Source organism: Myodes glareolus, chromosome 4 (assembly GCF_982192425.1).
Source record: "Myodes glareolus chromosome 4, mMyoGla1.1, whole genome shotgun sequence".
In the NCBI taxonomy this organism is placed as follows: domain Eukaryota; kingdom Metazoa; phylum Chordata; class Mammalia; order Rodentia; family Cricetidae; genus Myodes; species Myodes glareolus.
In genome coordinates this window covers 65,342,707-65,366,595 of record NC_142029.1, presented here as the reverse complement: position 1 = coordinate 65,366,595, position 23,889 = coordinate 65,342,707, and the positions used below count along the sequence as shown (strand labels likewise).

General features: G+C 46.2%; 2 protein-coding genes across 3 annotated transcripts; both read right to left on the bottom strand.

The window, feature by feature from the left end:
* Positions 1 to 435: 435 nt before the first annotated feature.
* Positions 436 to 19,291, bottom strand: LOC125388953 (IQ domain-containing protein F5-like). 2 transcript variants are annotated; one of them, XM_087905044.1, is made up of 2 exons: positions 19,205 to 19,291; positions 436 to 890 (listed from the first exon to the last, which is right to left on the bottom strand). In XM_087905044.1, the coding sequence occupies exon 2, from the start codon at positions 868 to 870 to the stop codon at positions 448 to 450; it is 423 nt and encodes a 140-aa protein (XP_087761170.1). In that variant the 5' UTR covers positions 871 to 890; positions 19,205 to 19,291; the 3' UTR covers positions 436 to 447. The 2 variants fall into 2 exon arrangements, with proteins under 2 accessions (XP_087761170.1, XP_048273292.3); XM_048417335.3 differs by lacking the exon at positions 19,205 to 19,291 and adding an exon at positions 3,175 to 3,304.
* On the bottom strand, positions 17,342 to 19,728 carry LOC125388952 (IQ domain-containing protein F1-like). Its single transcript, XM_048417334.3, has 3 exons — positions 19,611 to 19,728; positions 19,205 to 19,297; positions 17,342 to 17,789 (listed from the first exon to the last, which is right to left on the bottom strand). Exons 1-3 carry the CDS (start codon positions 19,611 to 19,613, stop codon positions 17,349 to 17,351), a joined length of 537 nt encoding a protein of 178 aa, XP_048273291.3. The 5' UTR covers positions 19,614 to 19,728; the 3' UTR covers positions 17,342 to 17,348.
* Positions 19,729 to 23,889: the final 4,161 nt, after the last annotated feature.

Here is a 23,889-nt window from a genome sequence, read left to right as displayed (position 1 = left end):
GGACTGAAGAGAGAAACAAAAATTTTCTATTTAATGGGTAGAAATTTCCAGCTTTGCAAGATGAAAATGTTATGGAGATGGAAGGTGAGAATTGCACAACGTAAGTACCTTTCTATCTAGTTTAAAATAATGACTTTGTGTCAAAATTTTACCATGATTTTTAAAATAAGTCTTAAAATTTTGTTGCCAACACAAAATCCCAAATTACAGGCCTCCATGTAGTGTTGTCAAGGGAGATCATTTACATGTTCTCCCTGGAACTGAGTGAGACACCTGGAAACCTGAAATTCTAACGCCCCCTTCCCACACCCCGCCGTGACAGACATTACTAATCCATCCCAGATCCTTATCCCATTTGCCCGGCACCTGGTATCTGCCCTGTTGACTCTAATAGTGACCTGGAAATCCTGATAAAGAGAGCTGAGGACACGGGGGTAGCAGACCTGATCACTCTTTTATTGGTAGTGTTATGCATTGCTGCACTTTGCATGCCTGTGAGCCCAGGGAAATTTCAAGTTGAATATTCAGTCGGTTTTCTTTGATCTCATAGTCGCCCTGGATAAAGCCACGAGTGTGACAACTATGCCAACGCCAATAAACCTGGATGATGCGGACAGCATTTAGTAAGCGACAGTACCGTTGGCGGATGCGCCACATCCGGAACCATGACTGCAGTTTGACAACCGCCCTTGTTTTTTTAGCATACACCTTCAGAGCCGCCTGCAGTCTCTTCTCCCTCTCTCTCACCAGTATCTTTCTCCACCAGGACTGAATGATCCACGCATTGAGGGCGGCGAACAGCAGCGAGCGTCGCAGCAGCGTGCCACGCCACCATGCTTGGATGAGCACAGCTGCGGATGTTTTTGTCATGGCGGTAGCTTCTTCTGGGCCTTGCAAGAGAGAAAAGACCGCTTAGGATGCGTAGGAAGGTACCAGACAGGAATCCTGACCTTCCATTAAGGTGGTGCAGGACCCGGCAAAGCTACAGCTGTACCCAGGTGACCAACTAGGTTGGCCTACCTTTGGTATATGCTGATTTGTCAGCATGAATACATCAACCTGATCCCTGAGTGCCTGGGCATGTGCCTATCAGTAAAACGGGGGCACATCTGTTCTAGCTACCTCACCCAATTTCTTATGGGTTATCTGTCCCGTTGGTCAGTCTGGAGCAAGACACCATGATTTGGAAGTGAAATGGTTTTAAGGTTCACTTGGGCGGTTAAGAGCACAGGCAACTCTTCCAGAGGTCCTAAGTTCAAATCCCAGCAACCACATGGTGGCTCACAACTATCTATAATGGGATCTGATGCTCCCCTCTTCTGGCATGCAGGTGTTCATGCAGAGAAAGCAAGAGCACCATATACATAAAATAAATAAATCTTAAAAAAAAATTCACTTGGGCAGGACCACCTCTCTGGGATTCAGAACCTTCTGTTCAACAATCTACCAGAGTAAAGTCACCCACCCATGTTATCAACAGCTTAAACATCAGTTAGCACATACATCACTGCAAACATACACGGCTGCACATACAACACACATAACAGGTTTAGAATATGCTTCATCTCTGTAATAATAATTTATTTTTAAGATTTATTTTATGTGTATGAGTACTCTATCTGCATGTATGCCTGCATGCCAGAAAAGGGCATCAGATCCCATTTTAGATGGTGTGAGCCACATGTGGTTTCTGGGAATTGAACTCATGACCTCTGGAAAAGACCTCTTAACTGCTGAATCCTTTCCAGCCCAATGATTTTTTTTTGAGACTCTCTCTCATTCAATAGCCCAAGCTAATATGAAACTCACTATGTAGCCCAGGCTAGCTCAGATTCATAGCCGTTTGTCGACCTCTGCCTCCCAGACACTTGGATTGCTCATGGCCTGTTGTGATCAATATTAAAATTCTCTTTCTGTATCTGGGAGGAAAACAGGAGAGAACATAAGAATGCCGTTCCTGGTTCCCAGTCAGCAAGACCCCACTCCTGGACTTTCTTTCTTGTTTGCTTACTTGTGACAGGGCCTTACTATGTAGCTCTGGCTGTCCAATAACAGGCTGACCTTGAATTCACAGAGATCCTCCTGCCTCTGCCTCCCTGAGTGCTGGGATTAAAACTGTGGGCCACCACACCCAGCTATTTCTGGCCTTTCTGACAATACTGGACGTGGAGGGGGAGTCGCCTCCTACGGTAACTAGGAGACCTTACTCTACCCTATCAAATGTATCCAACCTTTAGACTTGTGAATGACATTACCACCTACAAAGGTCACATGAAAAAACCCAAAGTGGGGCTGGGGAGATGGCTTAGAGGTAAGAGCACTGTCTGCCTTCCAAAGGTCCTGAGTTCAATCCCAGCAACCACATGGTGGCTCACAACCATCTGTAATGAGATCTGGTGTTCTCTTCTGGCCTGCAGGCATACATGCAGGCAGAATACTGTATACAGAATAAATAAATAAATCTTAAAAAAAAGAAAAAACCCACAGTGAAGTTACAAAACAAAAACAATCACACACATAAATCCCATAACATTTTAAGGCAGTTCACAGTTTTGTACTGGGCCCAACTCATAGCTGTCCTCATCTGCATGCTGCCTGTGGGAGGGGTCGAACACACCTGGATAAGCCAGTCTCTTATAAGCATTCAATGCACTGATTTAGGCAGGCATGGTTTGTTGCGGAGTATTATCTTCAGGTGTGTTCCTTTTGTTTATGTTGCATTTGTTGAACTCTGTGAAGCTGTGATTCTTTGCCTGCCTAAAACACCTGATGGTCTAGTAAAGCGCTGAACGGCCAATAGTGAGGCAGGAGCAAGGATAGGCGGGGCCGGCAGGCAGAGAGGATACACAGAAGGAGAAGCACAAAGGAGAATGAGAACGAGGAGAGGAGGCCACCGGGGACCAGTCACCCAGACACACACAGCAAACTACGGAGAAAGAAGGAAGGAAGGGTATACAGAAATAGAGAAGATAAAAGCCCAGAGGCAAGAGGTAGTCAGGATAATTTAAGAAAAGATGGCAAGAAACAAGCCAAGGCTGGGCATTCACAACTAAGAATAAGCCTCCGTGTGTACTTATTTGGAAGCTGGGTGGTGCCCCCCCCAACTCCAAAAGAGTGAAAAACATCACATAACAATGGCTGAATCCCCCTCAGAGCTACATTCTACTAATTTACCCATAGTTAGGGGCTAGATGTTTCCATCGCCCTCCGGTCTGCTCTCCTCCAGCTCTGGTCCCGCAGAGAAAGTTGATAGCAGAGAGTGATGAGGTCACAAAGGCACCTATGACACAATGACCAGGGTGGCTTCCGACAGCCAATATTCTCAACCCCTGTGTGATGAGTCGCTGGCTAGGAAGGGAGGACTCACCACACACTACAAATCCACATAACCCATCTTTTTATACCACTCCAATCACTTCCCACAGGAAGTTCTCACACCTTCACAAGCATCTTTCGGGATCTGGAAAGATGATTCAGTGGTTAAGAGCACTGGTTGCTCTCCTAGAAGAGCTGGGTTTAATTCCCAGCACCCAAACTCCAGTTTCAGAGAATCCTAAGCCCTCTTCTGGCTACATACATGTGGTGCACAGACATACATGCAGTCAAATATTCATAGACACAAAATAATAAAAATTCTTTAAAAATTTATTTATTTTTAGTGGGTACCAGGATGGGGGCATCGTTTCTTCTGTTATCACAGTTTATCAGTGTAAAATTAGTGTTGTCAATGCAACAGGATCTAGAATCATCTGGGAGAAGGGTCACTGGGTGCTGTCTTAATTTAGGGCAGAATCATTCCCTAGGCAGAGGATCCTTGGCAGTACTAGTGAGTAAAGGGAACGAGCAGCAGCTGCCTTAACTCAGTATGTCTTGATTTTAGACGCAATGTGACCAGCTGCTTCAGGCTCCCGCTGCCCTGGTTTCTTTGTCGTGCCTTGAGCTGGAACCACAATAATCTCTTTCCCCCTTAGGTGGCTTTTTCCAGAGTATTTTATCACAGCCCCAAAAGGAAAAGGGGCTGGAGAGATGGCTCTGTGGTTAAAAGAACTGGCTGCTCTTCCAGGTGATCCAGGTTCAATTCCTAGCACCCACATGGTGACTCACAACTGTCTGCAAATCCAGTTTATGGGAATCCAACACCCTCTTCTGGCCTCCAAGGGCACTCTATGCAGGTAGTGTCCAGACACACACGTAAGCAAAACACCCATATATACAAAGTAATAAAGAAATCTAAAGAAACTAAGATAGATCAATATTAGCAGGTAAAGCAAAGCACCATCTTCCGGGCTTGCAGAAAAGCGGTGTTCAGAAAGTCTGGAAATGTTCAGTGCATATCTTACCACAGCAGAATTTTTCAAAAACCAAAATGTGAAAATGAGATTGCAAAGAAAATGAATTTCCAACTTGTTCCTTTGCTAACCAAACAAGGAAAGCGCTTGCCGGGAGCGGCTTTAATTAAATCAGCCTGATTGCAGCAGCTGAAGAAACGTGTCCAGAGAAAACAAACAGTATCAGCTTGTCAATTAAAACGGCTGCTCAGAGAATGGAAGACATTAAGGGGGTAACACCAATAGTCAATTTTAAAACAAGGAGAATGTTTCCAAGGGGTTTTCTTTGGCTCTTAATGAGCTGACAGACATGCCAGTATAGACCAGCTGCTGCCCCTGACAGGACAGACACAGCTTGAAGTGGCTGAGAATGAGCTATAAATAGAGTGTGTGAAACAATAAGAGGAGATCTGTTGAAGAAGGGAAAGAAAAACCAAAACTCAACACCACTTGACGCGGACTCTTCCTAGAAGTGATAAGCCTGAGAGCAACGAAAATCGGAGTGGAAGGCTGTGGAAGGCTTAATGGGACAAGCTTATGAAACGAAAGGCTTGGGCTGAGGCTCAGAGACAAAATACTTGCCTCACATGTGCAAGGCCCTGGGGATTTGATCTCAACATCACAAACAAAAGCGTGTGGTGCTTAAAGCCTGTGGCTTCTCACTGTATCCGTATCCATTATAGGTGAGTTATAGAAAACCATGGAATTGCATGCCACTAGGAAACTACTTAGCATTAATTCCATGAATGTCTGTCAAAATCAAAGCTGAATAAGCTGCCTTGCCCAACCATCCTGGGGTTCCATGGCTTAGCAGTGAGAACATTTAACTGAAACAAGATTCAAGATTTCTGAATGAGAAAAACCACTTGCGGCTACTAGTATCAAACACTGACCTGCCCTGAGAAGAGACTGTATTCTACCTCCGATCAGTTAGGGTTTCTATGGTAATGTGATACCAGAACCACGCAACTCTCTTATAAAGGAAAACATTTAATCGAGGAGCTCGCTTATCGCTCAGAGGTTCGGTACAATATCATCATGATGGGACATGGTGGTGTGCAGGCAGACACGGTGCTGGAGAAGCTGAGAATTCTGTATCTTAGAGCCACAGGCAACGGGAAGTGAACTGAGACACTGGGTGTGACTTCGGCATAGGTTAAATCTCGAAGCCCAGCCTCACGGTGACACACCTCCTCCAGCAAGGCCACGCCTACCCCAGCAAAGCCACACCTCCTAAAAGCGCCACTCCCTATGAGCTCATGGAGACCTATTACATTCAAACTACCACACCTGCCTTCATGTTTCTTTTCCATTTTTAGAGTTTTCAATCTTTAAGTATTTTTTTAAAAATTAGCATGAGGGAAGGGGTTGAGGAGAAGGCTCAGAGATTAAAGCACTAACTGTTCTTCCAGAGGACCCAGGTTTATCTCCCTGCACCCACATAGCAACTCACAACTGTCTGTAACTCCAGGGGATCTGACACCCTCTTCTGACTTCCATAGGCATTACATGAATGTGGTGCACAGACATAAATGCAGGCAAAATGAACAGACACATAAAATAAATAAATCTTGTTTTTAAAGTTAAAAAATATATAAATAAATACAATTAGTATGCATAGTAATGAGTTTCCTTTTTGACATCTTCATACAGGTGTGTGTGTGCACAGACGCACACACGTGCATGCTTCTGTGTGTGCAGGGACACATGTGTGTTCAGATGTACATGCATGTATAGAAGCTGTAGATCAACCTTAGATCAATTCCTCAGAAGCTGTCCTCCTTCCGTTGTGTTCTTGATCTTTAATTGGTTCAATTGTTTCATTGTTGTTATCTTGTATTGTTTGGGAAGGTTTTTTTGTTGCTGTTGTTTGTGTGGTTTTTTTTAAAGATTTATTTATGTTTTAGGGTGTCTTGTCTGCAAGTACAACTGCACACCAGAAGGAGGCATCAGACCCCATGGGACTACAGTTACAGAAAGTTGTGAGCCACCGTGTGGTTGCTGGGAATTGAACCCAGGACCTCTAGAAAAGCAGCCAGGACTCTTAACATCTGAGCCGTTTCTCTAACCCTTTGATTTGCCTTTTAGACAGGGTCTCTCTATGTAGTCCTGGCTGCCTAGAACTTGCTACATAGATCAGGATGGCCTGGAACTCAGAGACCCACCTGCCTTGGCCTCCCAAGTGCTGACTGGGATCAAAGGCATGGGCCACTACACTGTGCCTATGAGCCCCACCTCCGTGTGTGTGTGTGTGTGTGTGTGTGTGTGTACCTGCCAGAGGTCAGAGGATAACTCAGTTCTCTCTTTCCACCTTGCTGAGATAGGGTCTCTCAGTTTCTGCCACGCTGCATGCTCTTAGGTTACCTGGCCCATGAACTACAAGGAAATTCTCTTTTCTCCGTGCCCCTTCCCTCCATAGGAGTGCTAGGATTACATATGAACACTAATCCTTTTGACTTTTTTACACAGGTTCTGGTACTGAGCTCAAGTTGTCCCGGTTACAAGGCAAACACTTTTACCCGCCAGACATCTCACAGACCCCACCTTTTCTCTCTCTCTCTCTCTCTCTCTCTCTCTCTCTCTCTCTCTCTCTCTCTCTCTCTTTTCTTTTCTTTTTTCTGTCTTTAGATTCTCATTGGCCTGAAACTCACCAATCCAGTTAAACTGACTGGCTATCAAGCCCCGGGGATTTTTGTCCCCACCTCCCCAGTGCTTGAAGGACACACCTGTGTCACCGCCCCTGGCTTTTTATGGGTGCTAGAGGCTGGATTCAAGTCTTCACTATTGTGGAGCAAGCACTTTCCCAACTGAGCCCCAACCCTATTCTTGGTTTTCTTGGGGTGGCAGCTTGCTTGTTTGTTTTGAGACAAGATCTCATTCAGCCCAGGCTGCTCTCAAACTCACTACATAGCCGGGCAGGGGTGATTCACAGCTTTGATCCCAGTACTCAGAAGGCAGAGGCAGGTGGCTCTCTGAGTTTGAAGTCAGCCTGGTCTACAGAGCAAGTTCCAGGATAGCCAGGACTACACAGAGAAACCCTGTCTTAGGGGAAAAAAAAATCAAGCTCACTATGTAGCTGAGCCTGGCCTTGAACTCCCGATGCTCTTGCCTCCACCCCACAAATACTTGACTGTAGGCACACACCACAACAGGTCCTTGTTCTGGTTAATTCTCTTCCAACACCACAGTCCCTCTGCCTCCCTCCTGCTGGTCCCTTCCCTCCCCCAACAGACCCTTTCTAGTTTCATGCCACACACATTCTATCTCCTCTTCCCTTTAAAGGCCTTTTTCTCTGGGCCTGGAGAAATGACTCGGTGGTTAAGAACACTGACTGTTCTTCCAGAGGATCGGGTGCTGTCACCAGTCCCAACAGCAGCTCTCAACCTCCTGCCAGTTCAGTTCCAGAGGATCTCTTGTCCTCTTCTGGCCTCTGCGGGCAGCAGGCACAGATATGCATGCAAGTAAAATCCCCATACACATAAAATAAAATAATAATAATATTTTTCTCTTCTTACATCTTTATGTTTCTTGATGAATTAAACCCAGAATTAAAAAAGCAAAACTAAGGTAGCTAGAGAGACAGCTCAGTGGCTGAAAGCCCTGACTGTCCTTCCAGAGAACTGGGGTCAATTCCCAGCACCCAAATGGCAGTTCACAACTGTCTGTAACTCCAGTTTCAGGGGATCTGGCACCCTCACACAGACAGACATGCAGGCAAAACACCAATACCCATAAAAATAAATGAATCTGATAAAAGAAGGCAAAACCATGGGGCTTGTAGCTAACATCTGTACTCTGTAAAGTCACAATGAAAAGAAGTAATTCTAAATCCTAAATAATGTTGTGCTTTGCTGCGAACTCCCTGTGCTACCATGAGACATCCACTGGTACACAAATCCTCACTGAATATATTCTGAACTTAGACCATAGATACAGCAGCCATGGTTTGTCAGTTTTTCCATGCGAAAATAAGAGTGGTTTCCTTATGTCTAGCTGTATTTATCAAGCAAGTGAAGAGCGGCCACCCACATTTCAGATGGAAATAATCCAGGGCACAATGACGCATTTAGGGGAAATGTCAAGGGGGAGGAAATCTAAGAGAACTCTGTAGCTGTCTCCCAAGTGATAAATATCCTCAGTAAAGACAGTGTGTTCATGGATGTATAGCAGTTAAAGATAGTGTGTTCATGGATGTATAGCAGTTAAAGATAGTGTGTTCATGGATGTATAGCAGTTAAAGATAGTGTGTTCATGGATGTATAGCAGTTAAAGATAGTGTATTCATGGATGGAACTTGCTCTGTAGACCAGGCTGACCTCAAACTCAGAGATCTGCCTGCCTCTGCCTCCTGCGTGCTGGGATTAAAGGTGTGTACCACCCTTCATGGCTCAAGCATTTTCTTTTATTTTTCTAAATATCGATTTATTTATTATGTATACAGTGTTCTCTCTGCATGTATGCCTGCAAGTCAGAAGAGGACACCAGATCTCTTTACAGATGGTTGTGAGCCACTATGTGGTTGCTGGGAATTGAACTCAGGACCTCTGGAAGATCAACCAGTGCTCTTAGCCACTGAACTACCACTCCAGCACAAGAAAAACATTTTCTATTGATTTTTTTTTATTGTAATTTTGGGGTTTTGTTGCTTCTTTTTGGGAACAGAGTCTCATGAAGCTTATGCTGGCCTTGAACTTGCTATGTAGCTAAAGATGACCTTGTACTGTTGTGGAATATTATTTTAACTAGGTAAAAATATGTTGCGTTCATTTATGTTTTGAAATATGACTTTAGCCATGTAAAGATGTGTTACATTTCATTATGCCGCATTTGTTTAACGATGTAAGGATGTGTGCTTAATTAGGTAAGAATGTGTTGCATTTATTTCACCTTGCCTGCCTAAGGTACCTGATTGGTCTGATAAAAACCTGAATGGCCAAGAGCTAGGCAGGAAAAGGATAGGCAGGGCAAGCCTGCAGAGAGAATAAATAGATGAAATCTGGCTTGAGAGGAAAGAGAAGAGGGGGGAGAAGAGAAGTAGGAGAAAGAGAGGGACACGCCCAGGACAAGAAGCCAGGCAACCACCAGGCAGTCAGACACGAGAAGCAGTGAAAGTCAGATATACAGAAGGAAAGAAAAGTAAAAAGCCCTGAGGCAAAAGGTAGATAGAGAGAAACAGGCTAAGTTAAAAGAGCTGGCAGGAAACAAGCCTAAGCTACCCTGAGCCATCATGGCTAATATTAAGTCTTCACATCATGATTTGGGATCTTTTGCTAAGTTTGTTTTTTTTAGTTTAGTTGTTGCTGGGTGTGGTTTGAATCTGGCTTTTCGGCAGGGCTAAGGCTCAAACCCAAGGCCTCATGTACGCTAGGCAAAAGCTTTGTCACAGAGTTACAGCTCAGGCACTAACAGAGGATTTATTTGGGCTTAGGCTGACAGGCCTGTGAGTTCTGCCTGTTAGGCTTCTGGTCCAGGGTATGAAAGGTACCCCCAAGACCAAGTTCTCAGCACAAAGGAGATTAGTTGCCCCACAGGGACAAAGGGCAAAAAATAAAAAACAAAGACAAATCAGATGGCACACACCTTTAATCCTAGCACTCAGGAGGCAGAAGCAGGTGAATCTCTGAGTTCGAGGCCAGCCTGACCTACATAGTGAGTTCCAGGACAGCCAGGTCTACACAGAGAAACCCTGTCTCAAGATCAAAAACAAAAACAAAAAAGAGAGACAAAGATGAGGGATAGAGGATGAGGGGAAAGGGGTTAGAGATATTTGTCCAGGGACCGAGAAGAGGATAAAGGACCGCCTCTGGATAAAGAGTAGACAGATGTGCCCCAGAGGCAAATGACAGTTTATAAAGGTTAAAAAAAAAAAAAGGAGCCAGAAAATGGTGGTGCCTTTAATCCCAGCACTCAGGAGGCAGATGCAAGTGGATTTCTGTGAGTTCAAGGCCAGCCTGGTCTAGAGGACAGCTCTTAAAGGCTTCCCAAGCCCAGGTAGACTTTCTACCATCCTACCTTCACGCTCTTCTTTCCCAAGGTGTATGCCTGATGGCTGGCGCTCTGGAAACCATTTTGAAAGCAAGGTCAGCCTCTAATGCAGTGAGGAGGGCAGGGGAAGAACTTAGCAGGCGCATGAGTTCCATGATGACACTGTAGAGCCACCACAGTGGCCTGCACTGCCCACTCCTGGGCTTCTTGCATGTGCTATAAAAACAAAGCTCCAGCTTGTGTGACTTGCTGTCCTTTAGATTTCCGCTTTAGGTAACATAACCTCTACTGCACGGAAGAGATCCCTTTTCATTCTTCCCATACTTACACTAAACATCAGCACATTTTCAGGGCTAGACGATGGCTCAGCAGTTAAGAGCACTTGTTGCTTTTCCAGAGGACCTGAGTTCAATTCCCAGAACCCACAGAGTGACTCACAACCATCTCTCACTCCAGTTCCAGGCACTCCTTCTGGCTTCCCTGGACACCAGGCACACAAGTGGGACAAAGACAGACATGCAGGTAAAACACCCATACACATAAAATAAAACAAATAAAATATTAAGACTCTGACAAGGCATGGTGTTGCACACTTTAAATCTCAGCACTTGGAAGACAAAGGCTGATGAATTTCTGTTTGAGGTCAGCCTGCACTACAAAGTGAGTTCTGGGGTAGCCAAAGCTACATAGAAAGAACTTATTTCAATATACATACATACACACACATACACACACACACACAGAGAGAGAGAGAGAGAGAGAGAGAGAGAGAGAGAGAGAGAGAGAGGAGAACAGCAGTCTGGCCTTTGAAGCCAAACTGTTTAAAATAACCAAATGTTAGCACATTTTACTTGACATAGAGAAGCTATGAAAAGTCTCATTTGTGCTCCAAATCAGGCAAGAACTTTAGCCCAGCAGTGTGGTGGTGCACACCTTTAATCCCAGCACTCAGGAGGCGTAGGCAGATGAATCATAGGCAGAGTTCAAGGCCAGCCTGGTCCATAGAGTGAGTTCTAAGACAGCCAGGGATACACAAAGAAACCCTGTCTCAGGGGGGAAAAAATATTTCAGCCCAGTCTCCCCTTGCTCTCCTGCCTCCAGCAGTCTCCTGTGTTGGCATCTTCTGAGATTGCACTATTTTATAGAAATCTACATATAGAAAAAAATCTTATTTGGTTGTGACAATAAATCTTAGTGACATCTTGCCAGCTGGTGGTGGTGCACGCCTTTAATCCCAGCACTCAGAAGGCAGAGGAAGGTGGATCTCTGTGAGTTTGAGGCCAGCCTGATCTACAGAGTGAGTTCCAGAAAAATAAAAAACAAAAAAACAGCAAATTAATCATAGTGACATCTGTCCATCCACGTGAATTGTATCACGCTCCTGAATTTGCTTTTGTCCTTGAGTTAACTCCCCAGAAACACCTTCATAGATGGGTGGGGAGACAGCCCAAGTAAAAGTGCTTTCTGCACAAGCATGAGGACCTGGACTGTGTTCCCAGAACCCACATAAAAATCTAGGTGTGGTGCTGTGCACCTTAACCCCAGCACTGGGGAGGAGGGAGTAGAGGAGGACGGAGAGTTCAAGGCCACCTTCAGATAGAGCTTCAGATGAGTTACCTGGGACCTTGTCTTCTTTGTAGAAAGTGCCTTATACTTTGTTCTTCTGTTTCAGTGACATTTGGGGGTCACAGGTAGCTCAGTGCTCCTTGATCTCTGTCAGAGCATTGCACTACACCCTTCCCTCCCCCAGCATTACTGCTGAGAGCACCCACGCCAGCCTGATACCCAGTCCCTGCAGAGGCAACCTTCGTTTCTCTTCTCCTCTTGACTACTAAGTATGTTATCTTCATCCGTTATCACATTGCACTGTGACCTGTGTGGAGCACTGTCTGTCACCCTTTGTCTTTGAAGCGCCAGCGAGTCCCTTTAGGGATCTTGCCCACATTTTAGTGGAGCTACTTTCCATCTTTGCTCTCCTTCCTTGGGGACTCCGTCATGCCTGGAACCTCTTCATTGTTGCCTCTCTTGTATTGTCCTGCCATTTTGAACTGCAATCCAAGGGGTTCTTTCATGTCCAATGCTCCACTCGGGAATCTGCACTTGGTGTGTTCTCTTATCCCACCCATTAATGGCCTATCGTGTTCCTTCCTAATGGCTCTTGGATGATAGTTATCTCGTGCCTAACAAAGTCTCTTCCATCCACTGAGGATATTAATTTCACTCTTTGGTAGTTGGCCATGCTGGGGAGAGCTGCAGTCAGCAATGGAACTTGTGGAGTGAAGCTCACTGTATAGCACAGCTGCAATGAATGCATCCCAGAGAGACAAAGCCCTGGATATCTCCAGAATGCCTCTTGTTTCTGCTGTGCTTTGTCCTACTTGCTGCTATTGATTTAACTGTATCAGGCATGGTGTGGTTATTATGTGAAAGGATCCCACTGTATCTAATATGGCATAATTGTTTCATGGGAAAATCCCACTCCTCACTGGGCAATTTAATTGCAGATCATAATGAAGATGATTCTTTTTATAGCACAAGGACACTTAGAGATGTGAGATTTGTCGAGGATGGAAAATAAAAACAAGGAAGTTTCACAAATGATAGACCCATGAATTCTGTAAAAAAAACAGGCTGATGATCAAAAAAGGCAGTTCTATCCCTGCACCCAAGGTTAGGTGCTGCAGAATATTTAACTAAGCAAAGATGTATTGCATTTGCTTAATTATGTAAAGATGTGTTGCTGTTTTACCTTGCCTGCCCAAGGCACCTGATTGGTCTAATAAAAAGCTGAATGGCCAATAGTGAGGGAGGAGGTGTAGGTGGAATTTCCAGGCAGTAAGAATAAATAGGAGTTGGAATTCAGGTTCAGGAGGAGGAAGGAGGAGGAAGGAAAAGGAAACATCAGGGGCCAGCCAGTCAGGCAGATGTCAGCCGTCCAGACACAGAAGCAGCAGGAATGTAGGACATACAGAATGAATGAAAGATAAAAGCCTCAAGGCAAAACATATAGGAATAGCAGCAGGTTAAATTAAGTTAAAAAAAGAGCTAGTGGGACAAACCTAAATTAAGATCAGCATTTATAATAAAAAGTGTCCGTGTCTTTATTTGGGAGCTGGTTGGTGGCCCAAAGAAAATGCCAGCTACAGTTAGGTCTGAGGTCTTTGGTCGTGTGGCTTACAAAATTAATCACAGTTTTCAGTGTGTACCTTGAAAAAGCAAAGTTGTGAAAGGAAACCAAATAACCCTATTTGTGTAAAGAAAATCAGATGGCCAGCTGAGCACTTGTCTAAAGTTTTCATAGAGCAGAAACAGTCTAGGATTCTGCTGCTCTGGAACCGCAAACAGCTGCCAGACAGTACAAAGGAACTGGCTGAAGCATACGTGGCTTGCTTAAAACCTTGTTAATCAATAATAAAAGAATCTTTGGGGTTAAGATGTTATGGTGGGAGAAATAATATAAAAGAAAATGTTTAACTACTTGTGGGCTTCTAAGAAAAACATGTAACTTGTGACCATGATGTGATTTCTTCCTATGTAAAGATTTTAACTTGTTTTTGGAAAATGTGTAACTTGTGGTTGTGAGGTGATTCCCTTCTTGAATAGAGATATTTGTCTTAGGTGGTATAAAAGGATTAAGACAGAAAGAGAGAGTAGAAGAATTAAGTTTTGTCCCCTCAGATAAGGCTCCTGTATGTTTGCAGAGTGGCCAACTCCAAATCTCCTCTCCAGTTTCTCTGGCCTGCTGGAGAGGCGATGCCAGCAAGTTTGATTTGTTTTTTGTTGTTGTTGTTGCTGTTTTGTTTTGTTTTTTCTGTAGATGGCTTGATTCTGCTTTGTAATAGAATGTTTGGTTGTCTCTTATCCTTTCCCTTTTTTCCTGTCCCTTCCTTGAACAATCCTGAAAGTTAATGAGTCAGGTGGTATTATGGGAAGAGAGAGAGGATCACAATGGCTCATGGCCAAGGAAGATGCCAAATGCTTTCAGGAAGGCACTGCCATGAGAGGAATGACCCGCAGAGGACCCAGGCTACGCGATCCATACAGGAGTTCAAGGTCATATCATTGAAACATGCATTTAGAAACGGCTCTAAAAACCACTGACCCCCTCCTCACGTGCACCCACAAGGTAACCATAATAGTTCCAAGGAAAAAACTTGGCATCTTTTCCTTCATTCATGTCTGTCTCCTCCCCTTTAAGCCCCTGGCTCTCTCTGCAGGTCAACTGTTAGTTGCCCAAGAAGTATCTGGATATCTCATCCTCTTCAAGGCTGAAGGCACAGAGCAGGATGGACTGACCTAAACATGTGGTCACCTTAGACTCCAGGAGCTGTCAAACCTCAAAGACAGCCCACCCCAGATGAGAACAGTGATCTATGAGAACAAGGCTGCACCCTGGAGCACAAGTCACCATGCCCTAAGAACAACCCTCTCACGCGAGAGGGACTTCTGTAGACCATCTTAGTTCTGTAGACCAGAACTAAGACAATGATCGAGGAGTCCACACCTAGACCAGAGATGCTAAATTATACATACCTCCTGTTCCTTGCCCCAGTTCTATTTAAACCTAACGCTAATTCCAGCTCCCCAAAGACAGACTTGAAGTCAATGGATCCTTTATTTGTGTCTCTTTGGACTGCGGACACACTGGATTAATCTCCTCCACTTTCCACCATTGCTTGTCTCTTTAATCGGCATCCTGGGGACGGGTAGCCAAGCCTAGCCTGTTAGGGCTACAGAGGGATGGGAAAAGGAGTCCATGGTCTGGACAAGTCAGAACATCACGAGAGGAGGCACGAAGCATGTTTCCAGCTTCGGCTGGATGAGGAGTATCTCTGCAGAGCCGCAGGACTCTAACTGAGCAGAAGCCACAGAACCTGATGTGCAGAGAGCATAATGGTCGCCTGGGGCTGGGGTTCTGTCACTGCTCGAGCAGGGTGGGGACAGACCTGTGCAGGAGAGAAGCTGACAGCAACCACTGACTTGTCCAATACAAGGAAGAGCCCATTTGTTTTGGATTACGAGAGTCAGAAGTCATCGCCTCCTCAAAGCTAATAGAAATATGGGGCTGGAGAAATGGCTCAGTGGTTGAAAGCGTTTGCTGCTCTTCGAAGGGAACTTGAGTTCGGTTCACAACATCCATAGCTGGTGAATCACATCCACGTATAATTCAAGCTCCAGAAGAGCCAAGAGCCTCTTTCGGTCTCCACAGGCACCATATTCCTGCACCTCCGTACAGACATAGACACATGATTTTTAAAATAAATTCTTTAAGCCAGGCAGTGGTGGCACAAGACTTTAATCACAGAACTTGGAAGGCAGAGGTAGACAGATCTCTCCGAGTTCGAGGCCAGCCTGGTCTACAGAGTGAGTTCTAGGACAGCCAGAACTGTTTCACAGAGAAACCCTGTCTTGAAAAAACAAATAGTAATTTGGAAAGGGGAGCAGTGGTCTGGGCTGAGTTTACATTGGGGATGAAGGGCTCGACAGACTCATGAACTCACAGGTGTCCGTGCAGATACAAGGGCAAGTTCAACTGCGCCTGCACATTGCTGGTACAGATGTGTTTCTCATCTCCGTGCAGTTTTGCTACATAGCTCTGGCTAGCCCAGGAACCGCCATGTAGACCAGGCTGGCCTTGAATTTACAGCTTTCCTCCTTTCCTTTCTCTGCCTCTTAAGTGCTCAGATTACAGGCTTGTACCACCATGCCCAGCCGGCCAGACTCTTTGGATTTATTACAGCAGGTCAAAGCTGGCCACTTCTTTCTCAGTTACCAGTATTTGAAGTCTGTGTCTTTGCTGCTGATGCTGAGTATTTTCTAGTTTTTTATTGAGAGGCAATTGACAATGTATATATTTAAAGAATACAATGAGGGGCTGGAGAGATGGCTCAGAGGTTAAGAGCACTGGTTGCTCTTCCAGAGGTCCTGAGTTCAATACCCAGCAACCACATGGTGGCTCACAACCATCTGTAACCATCTGGTGTTCTCTTCTGGCATGCAGGCAGAACACTGTACACATAATAAATAAATAAACCTTTTAAAAAATCATTTTAAAAAAAGAATACAATGAGAAGTTTGGAAGAGACAAAAATTTGTACCTGATAGTCAACCCTGAAATGCAGGGATCATACGCCCCAGTTTAGGAAGCTGAAAAAAATTGACATGTCCATGCCCAAATTACAGTGAGAGACAGAACCCATGATTTTACCCAGGCTCTTAGGGGGCTTTTCCCTGAGACACTGAACACAAGACAAAAGGAGGCAAGACCAGAGAAGTCCTTCAGAGTGGGAAGAAAACACCAAGGCTCTGAACAGACACAGGGCAGGGCAGAGACTGGAACAGAGAAACAACGCCTAAATGGAAGAAGGACAGATGACCTGGGACACCTCTGGGCAGCACCTCAGAACCTCTATGTGCCAAAGGACCAGCTGGCCAGGGAAGTCAATAAGATAGAGCTGGACAGGGACTCTGAGCCTACTGTCTTACAGGGAAAGACCCAGGTCTCAGAGACCCTCCCTTTCTGTAAGAGTCTCTGGGACGGCAATACCCAGACCGGAAGGGGGGCAAACAGCCTAGCTTGGGCTGTCATTGGCATTTTACCATCGCCTGGCCCTGATCCCACCCTGGGGAATAATATGTCACAGGAGGAGATTTTCAGAGAGCACAGCACTGCCTGGACATCCCTTGCAGAGGAAAACAGACCTGAGCCTCAGCTCCTGGGTCTGTATAGCCTGAGGCCTGGCCACTCACAGAGAATGGGGCTTGCAGCAGAATGCCATAGAATCTCTCACATCGGCCAAATGTGGAGAAGTGAACCTAATCTCCATTGGTGGCTCAGGGGAAAAGTGGGAATAAGAATTCTGCAGGACTGTCTTGACAGCTTCCCGTTGGGGTGTCTGACCATGACTCAGAAGCTGAGGTTGAAGAGCTAATCCAGCAGGGAGACAGGAACCCAGGGTTGCCCCTCTTCAGAGTTAGTGCCTCCCCTCATGCCCTCCTGGAACTTGTCAGACAGAGAAACCGCATAAGACCGCCTCACTGCTTTATTGGGAGGGGAATACACTCGGACACGATACAAGGCCCCGAGCCCAGTAAGATCTCCAGCTCAAGATGCATCTGGCTGGCCGTAATTCGGTAGTGGCCCTTGATGACACCTCGTGAAGCACAGATGTGGCACCTCCAGTGAGACTGGATGATTCGGACAGCCCTAAGCACCTGGCAGTACCGCCTGCGGACTCGCCACATGCGGATCCAGGACTGCACACTGACCACTGCCCACTGCTCCCGTTGGAAGGAATCCAGTACCGACTGACGCCTCTTCTCCATAATTTTTGGCAGGATCATCCGCCACCAGCCCTGGATGATCCAGGCCCTGAGGGCTGCGTGCAGCAGTGCCCGACGGACCAGTGTGCCGCGCCACCACGCTTGGATCTTTACAATGAGGGTCTTTTCAGAGAGTTCCTGGTTTTCCTGGGGCTTGCAAGGAAAAAGAGGGGATACTCGGTGAATTTCCTCATCCACCTCAGCCCAAGGATATGCCAAGAAAGGCCTTGATTCCCTATCAATAACTGCCTCCCTCATAGCCTTGGTCAGGACACTGGCTGGGAACTAGAAGACTGGATCAGCGTCCTGCCACTGTCACCTCCGCCTTCAGGTCACTAGCAGCTCCCCTAGTTCCTTGAGTCTGTCTCTCCCGCCCTGGCATTCCAACTTTCCTACAGCCTAGGTTAGCAGGCTGAGATTAAAACCTGCGACCCACATACCTATCAAATGTTTATGTCCTGGTGAGCTTGCCCACCTAGCCAGGACCATGTCCCGCCCCATTAGACCCTCCTGGAATCTGGTAGCTCATTTGTTCCTCTCTTCCTTGACTCTACCCCTGTCCTCAACCTTTTTCCTTCCTCTTGCTGAATCCTTATCTTACATTTCCCCCAACTCATATATTCCAATCTCTTCTCTCTCGTTCTCGATTCTTCTCTTCACACTCTGCCCCCCGCCGTGTGTGTGTATGCGTGTGCGTGTATGCATGTGTGCGCGTGCATGTATGTGCGCGTGCGCATATGTGTGCGTGCGTTTGCGCTTGTGTGTGTGTGTGTGTGTTGGGATGTGTTGAGACAAGGTCTCTGTAGCCTTTGCTGGCCTCCATCTCACTGTGCTGGAATTATTGAAGTACATCGTCTGACCTGTATGCCTTCCTTGTGACTTTCATACTTCTCATCTTAACTGACAAGCAGACATGTGTGCACAAGTGTAAACATATACACACACACAATTCTTGCTTGGTTTTGGTTTTGGGTTTTTGTTTTTTGTTTGTTTTTGAGACAAGGTTTCTCGGTTTCACAGCCTTGGACACAGAGACCCACCTTTCTCCATCTTATAAGTGCTGGGATTAAACACATGTGCCACCACACCCAACCAATACACACTCAAGTCTAAGCCAGCTTCCCTACATTTTAGCTATTCCATTCCACAAGCACATCCCAGACTCAGCCCCAGGCCTTTGGTCTGGGAGGTCATAGTTTGCCCAATTCCACACTAACATCTGCTTTCCTTCTTTCCTTCCTTCCTTCCTTCCTTCCTTCCTTCCTTCCTTCCTTCCTTCCTTCCTTCCTTCCTATGTCTGTGTGCAGGTGTCAGATCCCCTGGAACTGGAGTTATAGACAATTGTGAGCTGCCAAATGGGTGCTGGGAATTGAACCTGGGTCCTTTGGAAGAGTAGCTAGTGCTTTTAATTGCTAAGCCATCTCTTCAGCCCCCTGCTTTCCACTTCTGAACCAGAGTTTTAGTCTGAAAATGAAACGGGAACATGGGAAAATCATTTATTCCTATGCTTAGCTTGGTACCATGCCAAGAACAAGGGCCAGAGACACCCAAGCCAAATCTCCTCCTACCTTTGCCTTTTTCGTTTCTGCGGATAGATCATCTGGCTGCTTCTCCTGAGGAACACGGCCAGTAGGTTCTTCAGGCTTTGACTGTTCTTCATCCTGTACCCAGCAATTGGGGAAATCATGAGTGGGGTTACCATCTCTCCCTCACTGTTCTGCACCTCAGCTTCCAGAGCATTCCAGACTCTTTTATCCCCCCTAGGTTTTCTAAGTCAGGGTTTCTCTGTGTAGTCCTGGCTGTCCTGAAACATAGTCTGTAGACCAGGCTGCCTTTTGCCTCCTGAGTGCTGGGATTAAAGGCGTATGCCACCACTGCCCAGTTGCTTCCTAGACTCTTGAGTTATCAGAGGGGTCCCTCATCGTGAGATTTATTTACATAACAAGCCTGATGTGTCTTCCCTTTCTTGCTTACCATTGTTCATACATGGATTGGGTGTAGATGGTTCAAGTCCCCTCAGGTTTGTGCTGCTCCAGGGCTGGCAGGAGCAGAGAGCAGAGGGTGACTCATGATGTCACAAGGGCAGCTGTGACTCAGGCGGCAGTGGAGTCCCATCTAAGGAAAAGACAGAGTGCTATCCATTTTTTTCTGCCATAAATACCCAAAGTCCTGGCTTCAAAGCCAAATCACCAGAATCACTGCTCCATTGACATAAAGGTGGATAGTGAACCATTGGTAACAACACTTACTTGCATTTTTGAATATTCACCAATAGAGGAGCATTTATTTAATGATTTATAGTCTGCTCATAACTTCAGACAAGATCGGGCATATTCAGCGAGGTATAGAGGCAAACTGCTTATGCCTTCAAATACTATATAAATATGAAAACGTAGTGAGCTAAGTCAGACATGGTGGTTCATGCCTGTAATTCCAGCACTTATGAAGCTGAGGCAGGAGGATTGCTTTGGGGTCAAGGCCAGCCTGAGCTAGTCTCAAAAAGTAGAAACAATGAGTTGATCTTCACTACTGAGAGGCATTTGTTAGGAAAAGAAACTTGGATCACTGTGACTGCATCTGTGCAAACTAAGAGCATAATGATGCACATATCTGAACAAGAGCATAGGTGAAAGGTATTTACACCAACTGTGACGACAGAGGACATGTACCCTACCCACTCAGTGCCCAGGAGACCCCAAGAACCAGCCTGGGCTCCATCTCAAGTCTGGGTTCAGTCTTCTTCTTCTGCCCTTGAAAATGCCAGACAGGCGAAAGGCAGTTGCTACCTGAGGGAGCCCTTTCTGCTGATCTTACCTCCCAAAGACCCGCCTTGACAGCATGAGGCCAGGAGTCCACCAGAGGCCCGGTCCCAGAAGTCACCAGGCATATGATTAGTATAGAATGGGGGGGGGGAATACTGAAAAGGAGGGGATCATGTGAGGTTAGAAGTGTCAGTGTGAAATTAATGGGGTGCGTGAGATGCAGGAGGCAGATTGGGGGTGCAGAGTGACAGAAAGATCCATTAGTCTCAATTTGGAAAGGATAACGTACAGGCGTTTGTGACCATTGTTTTTTTAACCTCTCAACACACACACACACACACACACACACACACTGGTGGGGGTATCATTTAAAATTTTTTAAATTTTAAAAGATCTTTAGGAGGTAAGTTAGAGTCTACTTGGAGGTCCTTATGTCACTGAAGTCGCTACCCTTGGAAAGGACTACTGCAGGGTTCTCCCCTGAATTTCTGGCTTCCTATTGGGTGATGTAATTGCTCTCTTTTACATATGCACTTGCCATCTGCCACAAGAGCCTCCCCAGAGGGCTGGAGAGATGGTTCAGAGGTTAAGAGCACTGGTTGCTCTTCCAAAGGTTCTGAATTCAAATCCCAATAACAACATGGTGGCTCACAACCATCTATAATGAGATCTGGTACCCTCAATTGGCCTGCAGGCATACACGCAGGCAGAACACTGTATACATAATAAATAAATAAATCTTAAAAAAAGAAAAAAAAAGAAAAAGGACTGAGCCCCCAAGTCCTTTTTGAGCTCCTCCCAAATGAGGAGCAGGAGGGAGAACATGAACAAGGATGTCAGGACCACGAGGGGACTGATCTAATGAGAGCTCACCAAGGCCAGCTGGACTGGGACTGAACGAGCATGGGATCAAACCGGATTCTCTGAATGTGGCTGACATGGGAGCTGACTGAGAAGCCATTGATAATGACACTGGGTCTTATTTTGTCTTCATGTACTGGCTTTTTGGGATCCTAGTCTATTTGGATGCTCACCTTCCTAGACCTGGGGAGGAACTTTAACTTCCCACAGGGCAGGAAACCCTGACTGCTCTTAGGACTGGAGAGGGAGGAGGAGAGGGAGTGGGGGGAGTGGGAGGGTATTGGGAGGAGGGAAGGAAGTGGAAATTTTTATAAATAAATAAATAAGTAAATTTTAAAAAAAAAGAATTGCTTTATTACCAAAAAAGAAAAAAGAAAAAAAAGAAAAAGCCTCACCAGAGGTCAGCTGACATTGGCAATGAGCTACATTAACAGCAGAGAAATCTCACTTTCTAAGAAAACACTGAGATCATGATCAAAACACCTACAGGGACCTGGTTCAGGGTAGAATACTGGCCTAGCATCATTCAGATACCTGGGTGTCATTCTGAGTGGAACTTGTTCTTAAAAGAGAATCTGAGTTTAATTCTCAGAGCCCACACCAGGCAACTCACTGCCTGTCAATTCCAGTTCCAAGTGACCAGTGTCCTCTACTGGCTCCCACAGGCACTGCACCCACGTGACATTCACATATAGGCATACACATAAATAAAATTAGTGACTAGGCAATAGTGGGGCACACCTTTAATCCCAGCACTCAGGAGGCAGGGCAGGTGAATCTCTGAGTTCAAGATCAGCCTGGTCTACAGAGTGAGTTCCAGGATAGTCAAGAGTACATAGGAAAAAAAAATTGTCTTGAAAAAACAAAAACTATATATGCACAGTATTTCCAAAACAATTTTAGAAGATATGAGGCCAACTTTTATTACTAAAAAACATGTGGAGATGAATTGCATATCCTCTGCGGTTCTCAATTCTAGGACTCTGTAATTTGTTTTCTGGAACTATGTTGATGAGGCTCCATCTTTGCAGCTTGATTATAGGAAGAAAACCATGCTCTCCCATACAGAATCCTCAAGGTTGGGTTTGCAGACATTGGAGAAGGCGTTGAACTGACAAAGGTGGTCACACAGCTCTGTTAGAGGACTGGAAGACCAGGTGGCATTAGTCAAGGGCTGAGTGGCTGCCAAAGAAAATGTCTTCTACACCACCAGCCAACGCGGGTGCCTAGGCACACGCTTCACATTCTACACCAGCCAACGGGGTGCCATCCACACGCTCCACATTCTACACCAGCCAACGGGGTACCATCTACACGCTCCACATTCTACACCAGCCAACAGGGTGCCTATCCACACACTCTACAACACCAGCCAACGCGGGTGCCATCCAAACGCTCCACACACTACGTCCCATGGAGTCTCCTGAGTACACATTGGTGCCCCAAGAATAATGCAGTCTAGCCTTGAAATCATAAGAACAGGAATCTACTAAGCCTCGATATAGAAGCAAGAGTATAAAACTACTTTTCTTTCCAGGGAATTCTTCACATTCTAGAAATTTTTACCAACTGGGAAGGGAAAACCATTGAGCCTGGGGTGAGGAGCACAAGCTGGAAATGAGCCGCTCAGGTATCTGTCCTCGCTCCCTAGGACACTGGCGCGTGGGCAATGAGCCCAGACGAAACGGTCTCGGTCATCCACCCTGGGAGTGCTCTCTCAACCCGACTGAACAAGGACAAGAGCAACGCGGAGCTGCGCAAGTCCTGAAGGACCACAGGGCGCGGACTTGCTGCTCCTCCATCGCTGAGCCCTCAGATCCAGGGTCAAGTGAGGGCCCGAGAGAGCTGTGCCCCCATCACATCCCCTTCACTCATGCTCAAGCCCAAACATCACGGACACCTCCCAAGGAAAGCCCCTCACCACCGTCAGAGGCCTGGAGGTTTGGCAGCGGCAGCAGCAGGTGGAGGCAGGAGTAGGCATTCTGGGAAAGACCATGTTTTAGTAACACAGCCAGAGGTGAAGCCTACGCAAACCCACAGGCGGCACTTCAGCCGTGCCACCAAAAGGCCCACCCAAACGCCGACCTACACACGTACTTTTTCTTATTAGTTCTTCCTCTCTCGGTCTCCCAAACAAGCATAGCCTGACTGCTCCTGGGACCCGCTCCCATCTGACCTGGGATCCTGCTAGCTACCTATAGTCTTCCGCAGCACTCTATGCTCTGGCTACTCTATTTGCCCATATTTTTAACTAAATAAAAAATAAATCACATCCCCAGACCATCCATCAGCAAGATCCGTGAGTTGTCCCCAAGCCCCCACCTCAGTCCCAGCTGTGCCCCTACCTGCTGCCGTCCCCTCACCTCTCCCATGACCCTACCTGTGACAACAGCTTCCGGGGGCCCCCCTCTTCACCTTCCAGCACTCCTCCCCCCCCCCGCCCCCTGCAGCTGCTAGATGATTGTTTTCTGTTTGTTTATTGTATTTATCGAGATGGCATGTGCCGTGGCATGTGTGTAAAAGTCAGAGGACAACTTTTGGGGTTCAGTTCTCTCCTCCCACCATCTGGGTTCTTCTGAGGACAGAACTCAGGTCATCAGGCTTGGCAGCAAGTGCCTCCACCCACTGAG

What these genes read in the sequence shown, in the direction of transcription:
- LOC125388952 (XM_048417334.3), bottom strand. An exon ending in CAGAAACGAAAAAGGCAAAG is followed by an intron (nt 17,790 to 19,204) that starts GTAGGAGGAGAT and finishes TTTCCTTGCAAG; the next exon opens with CCCCAGGAAAACCAGGAACT.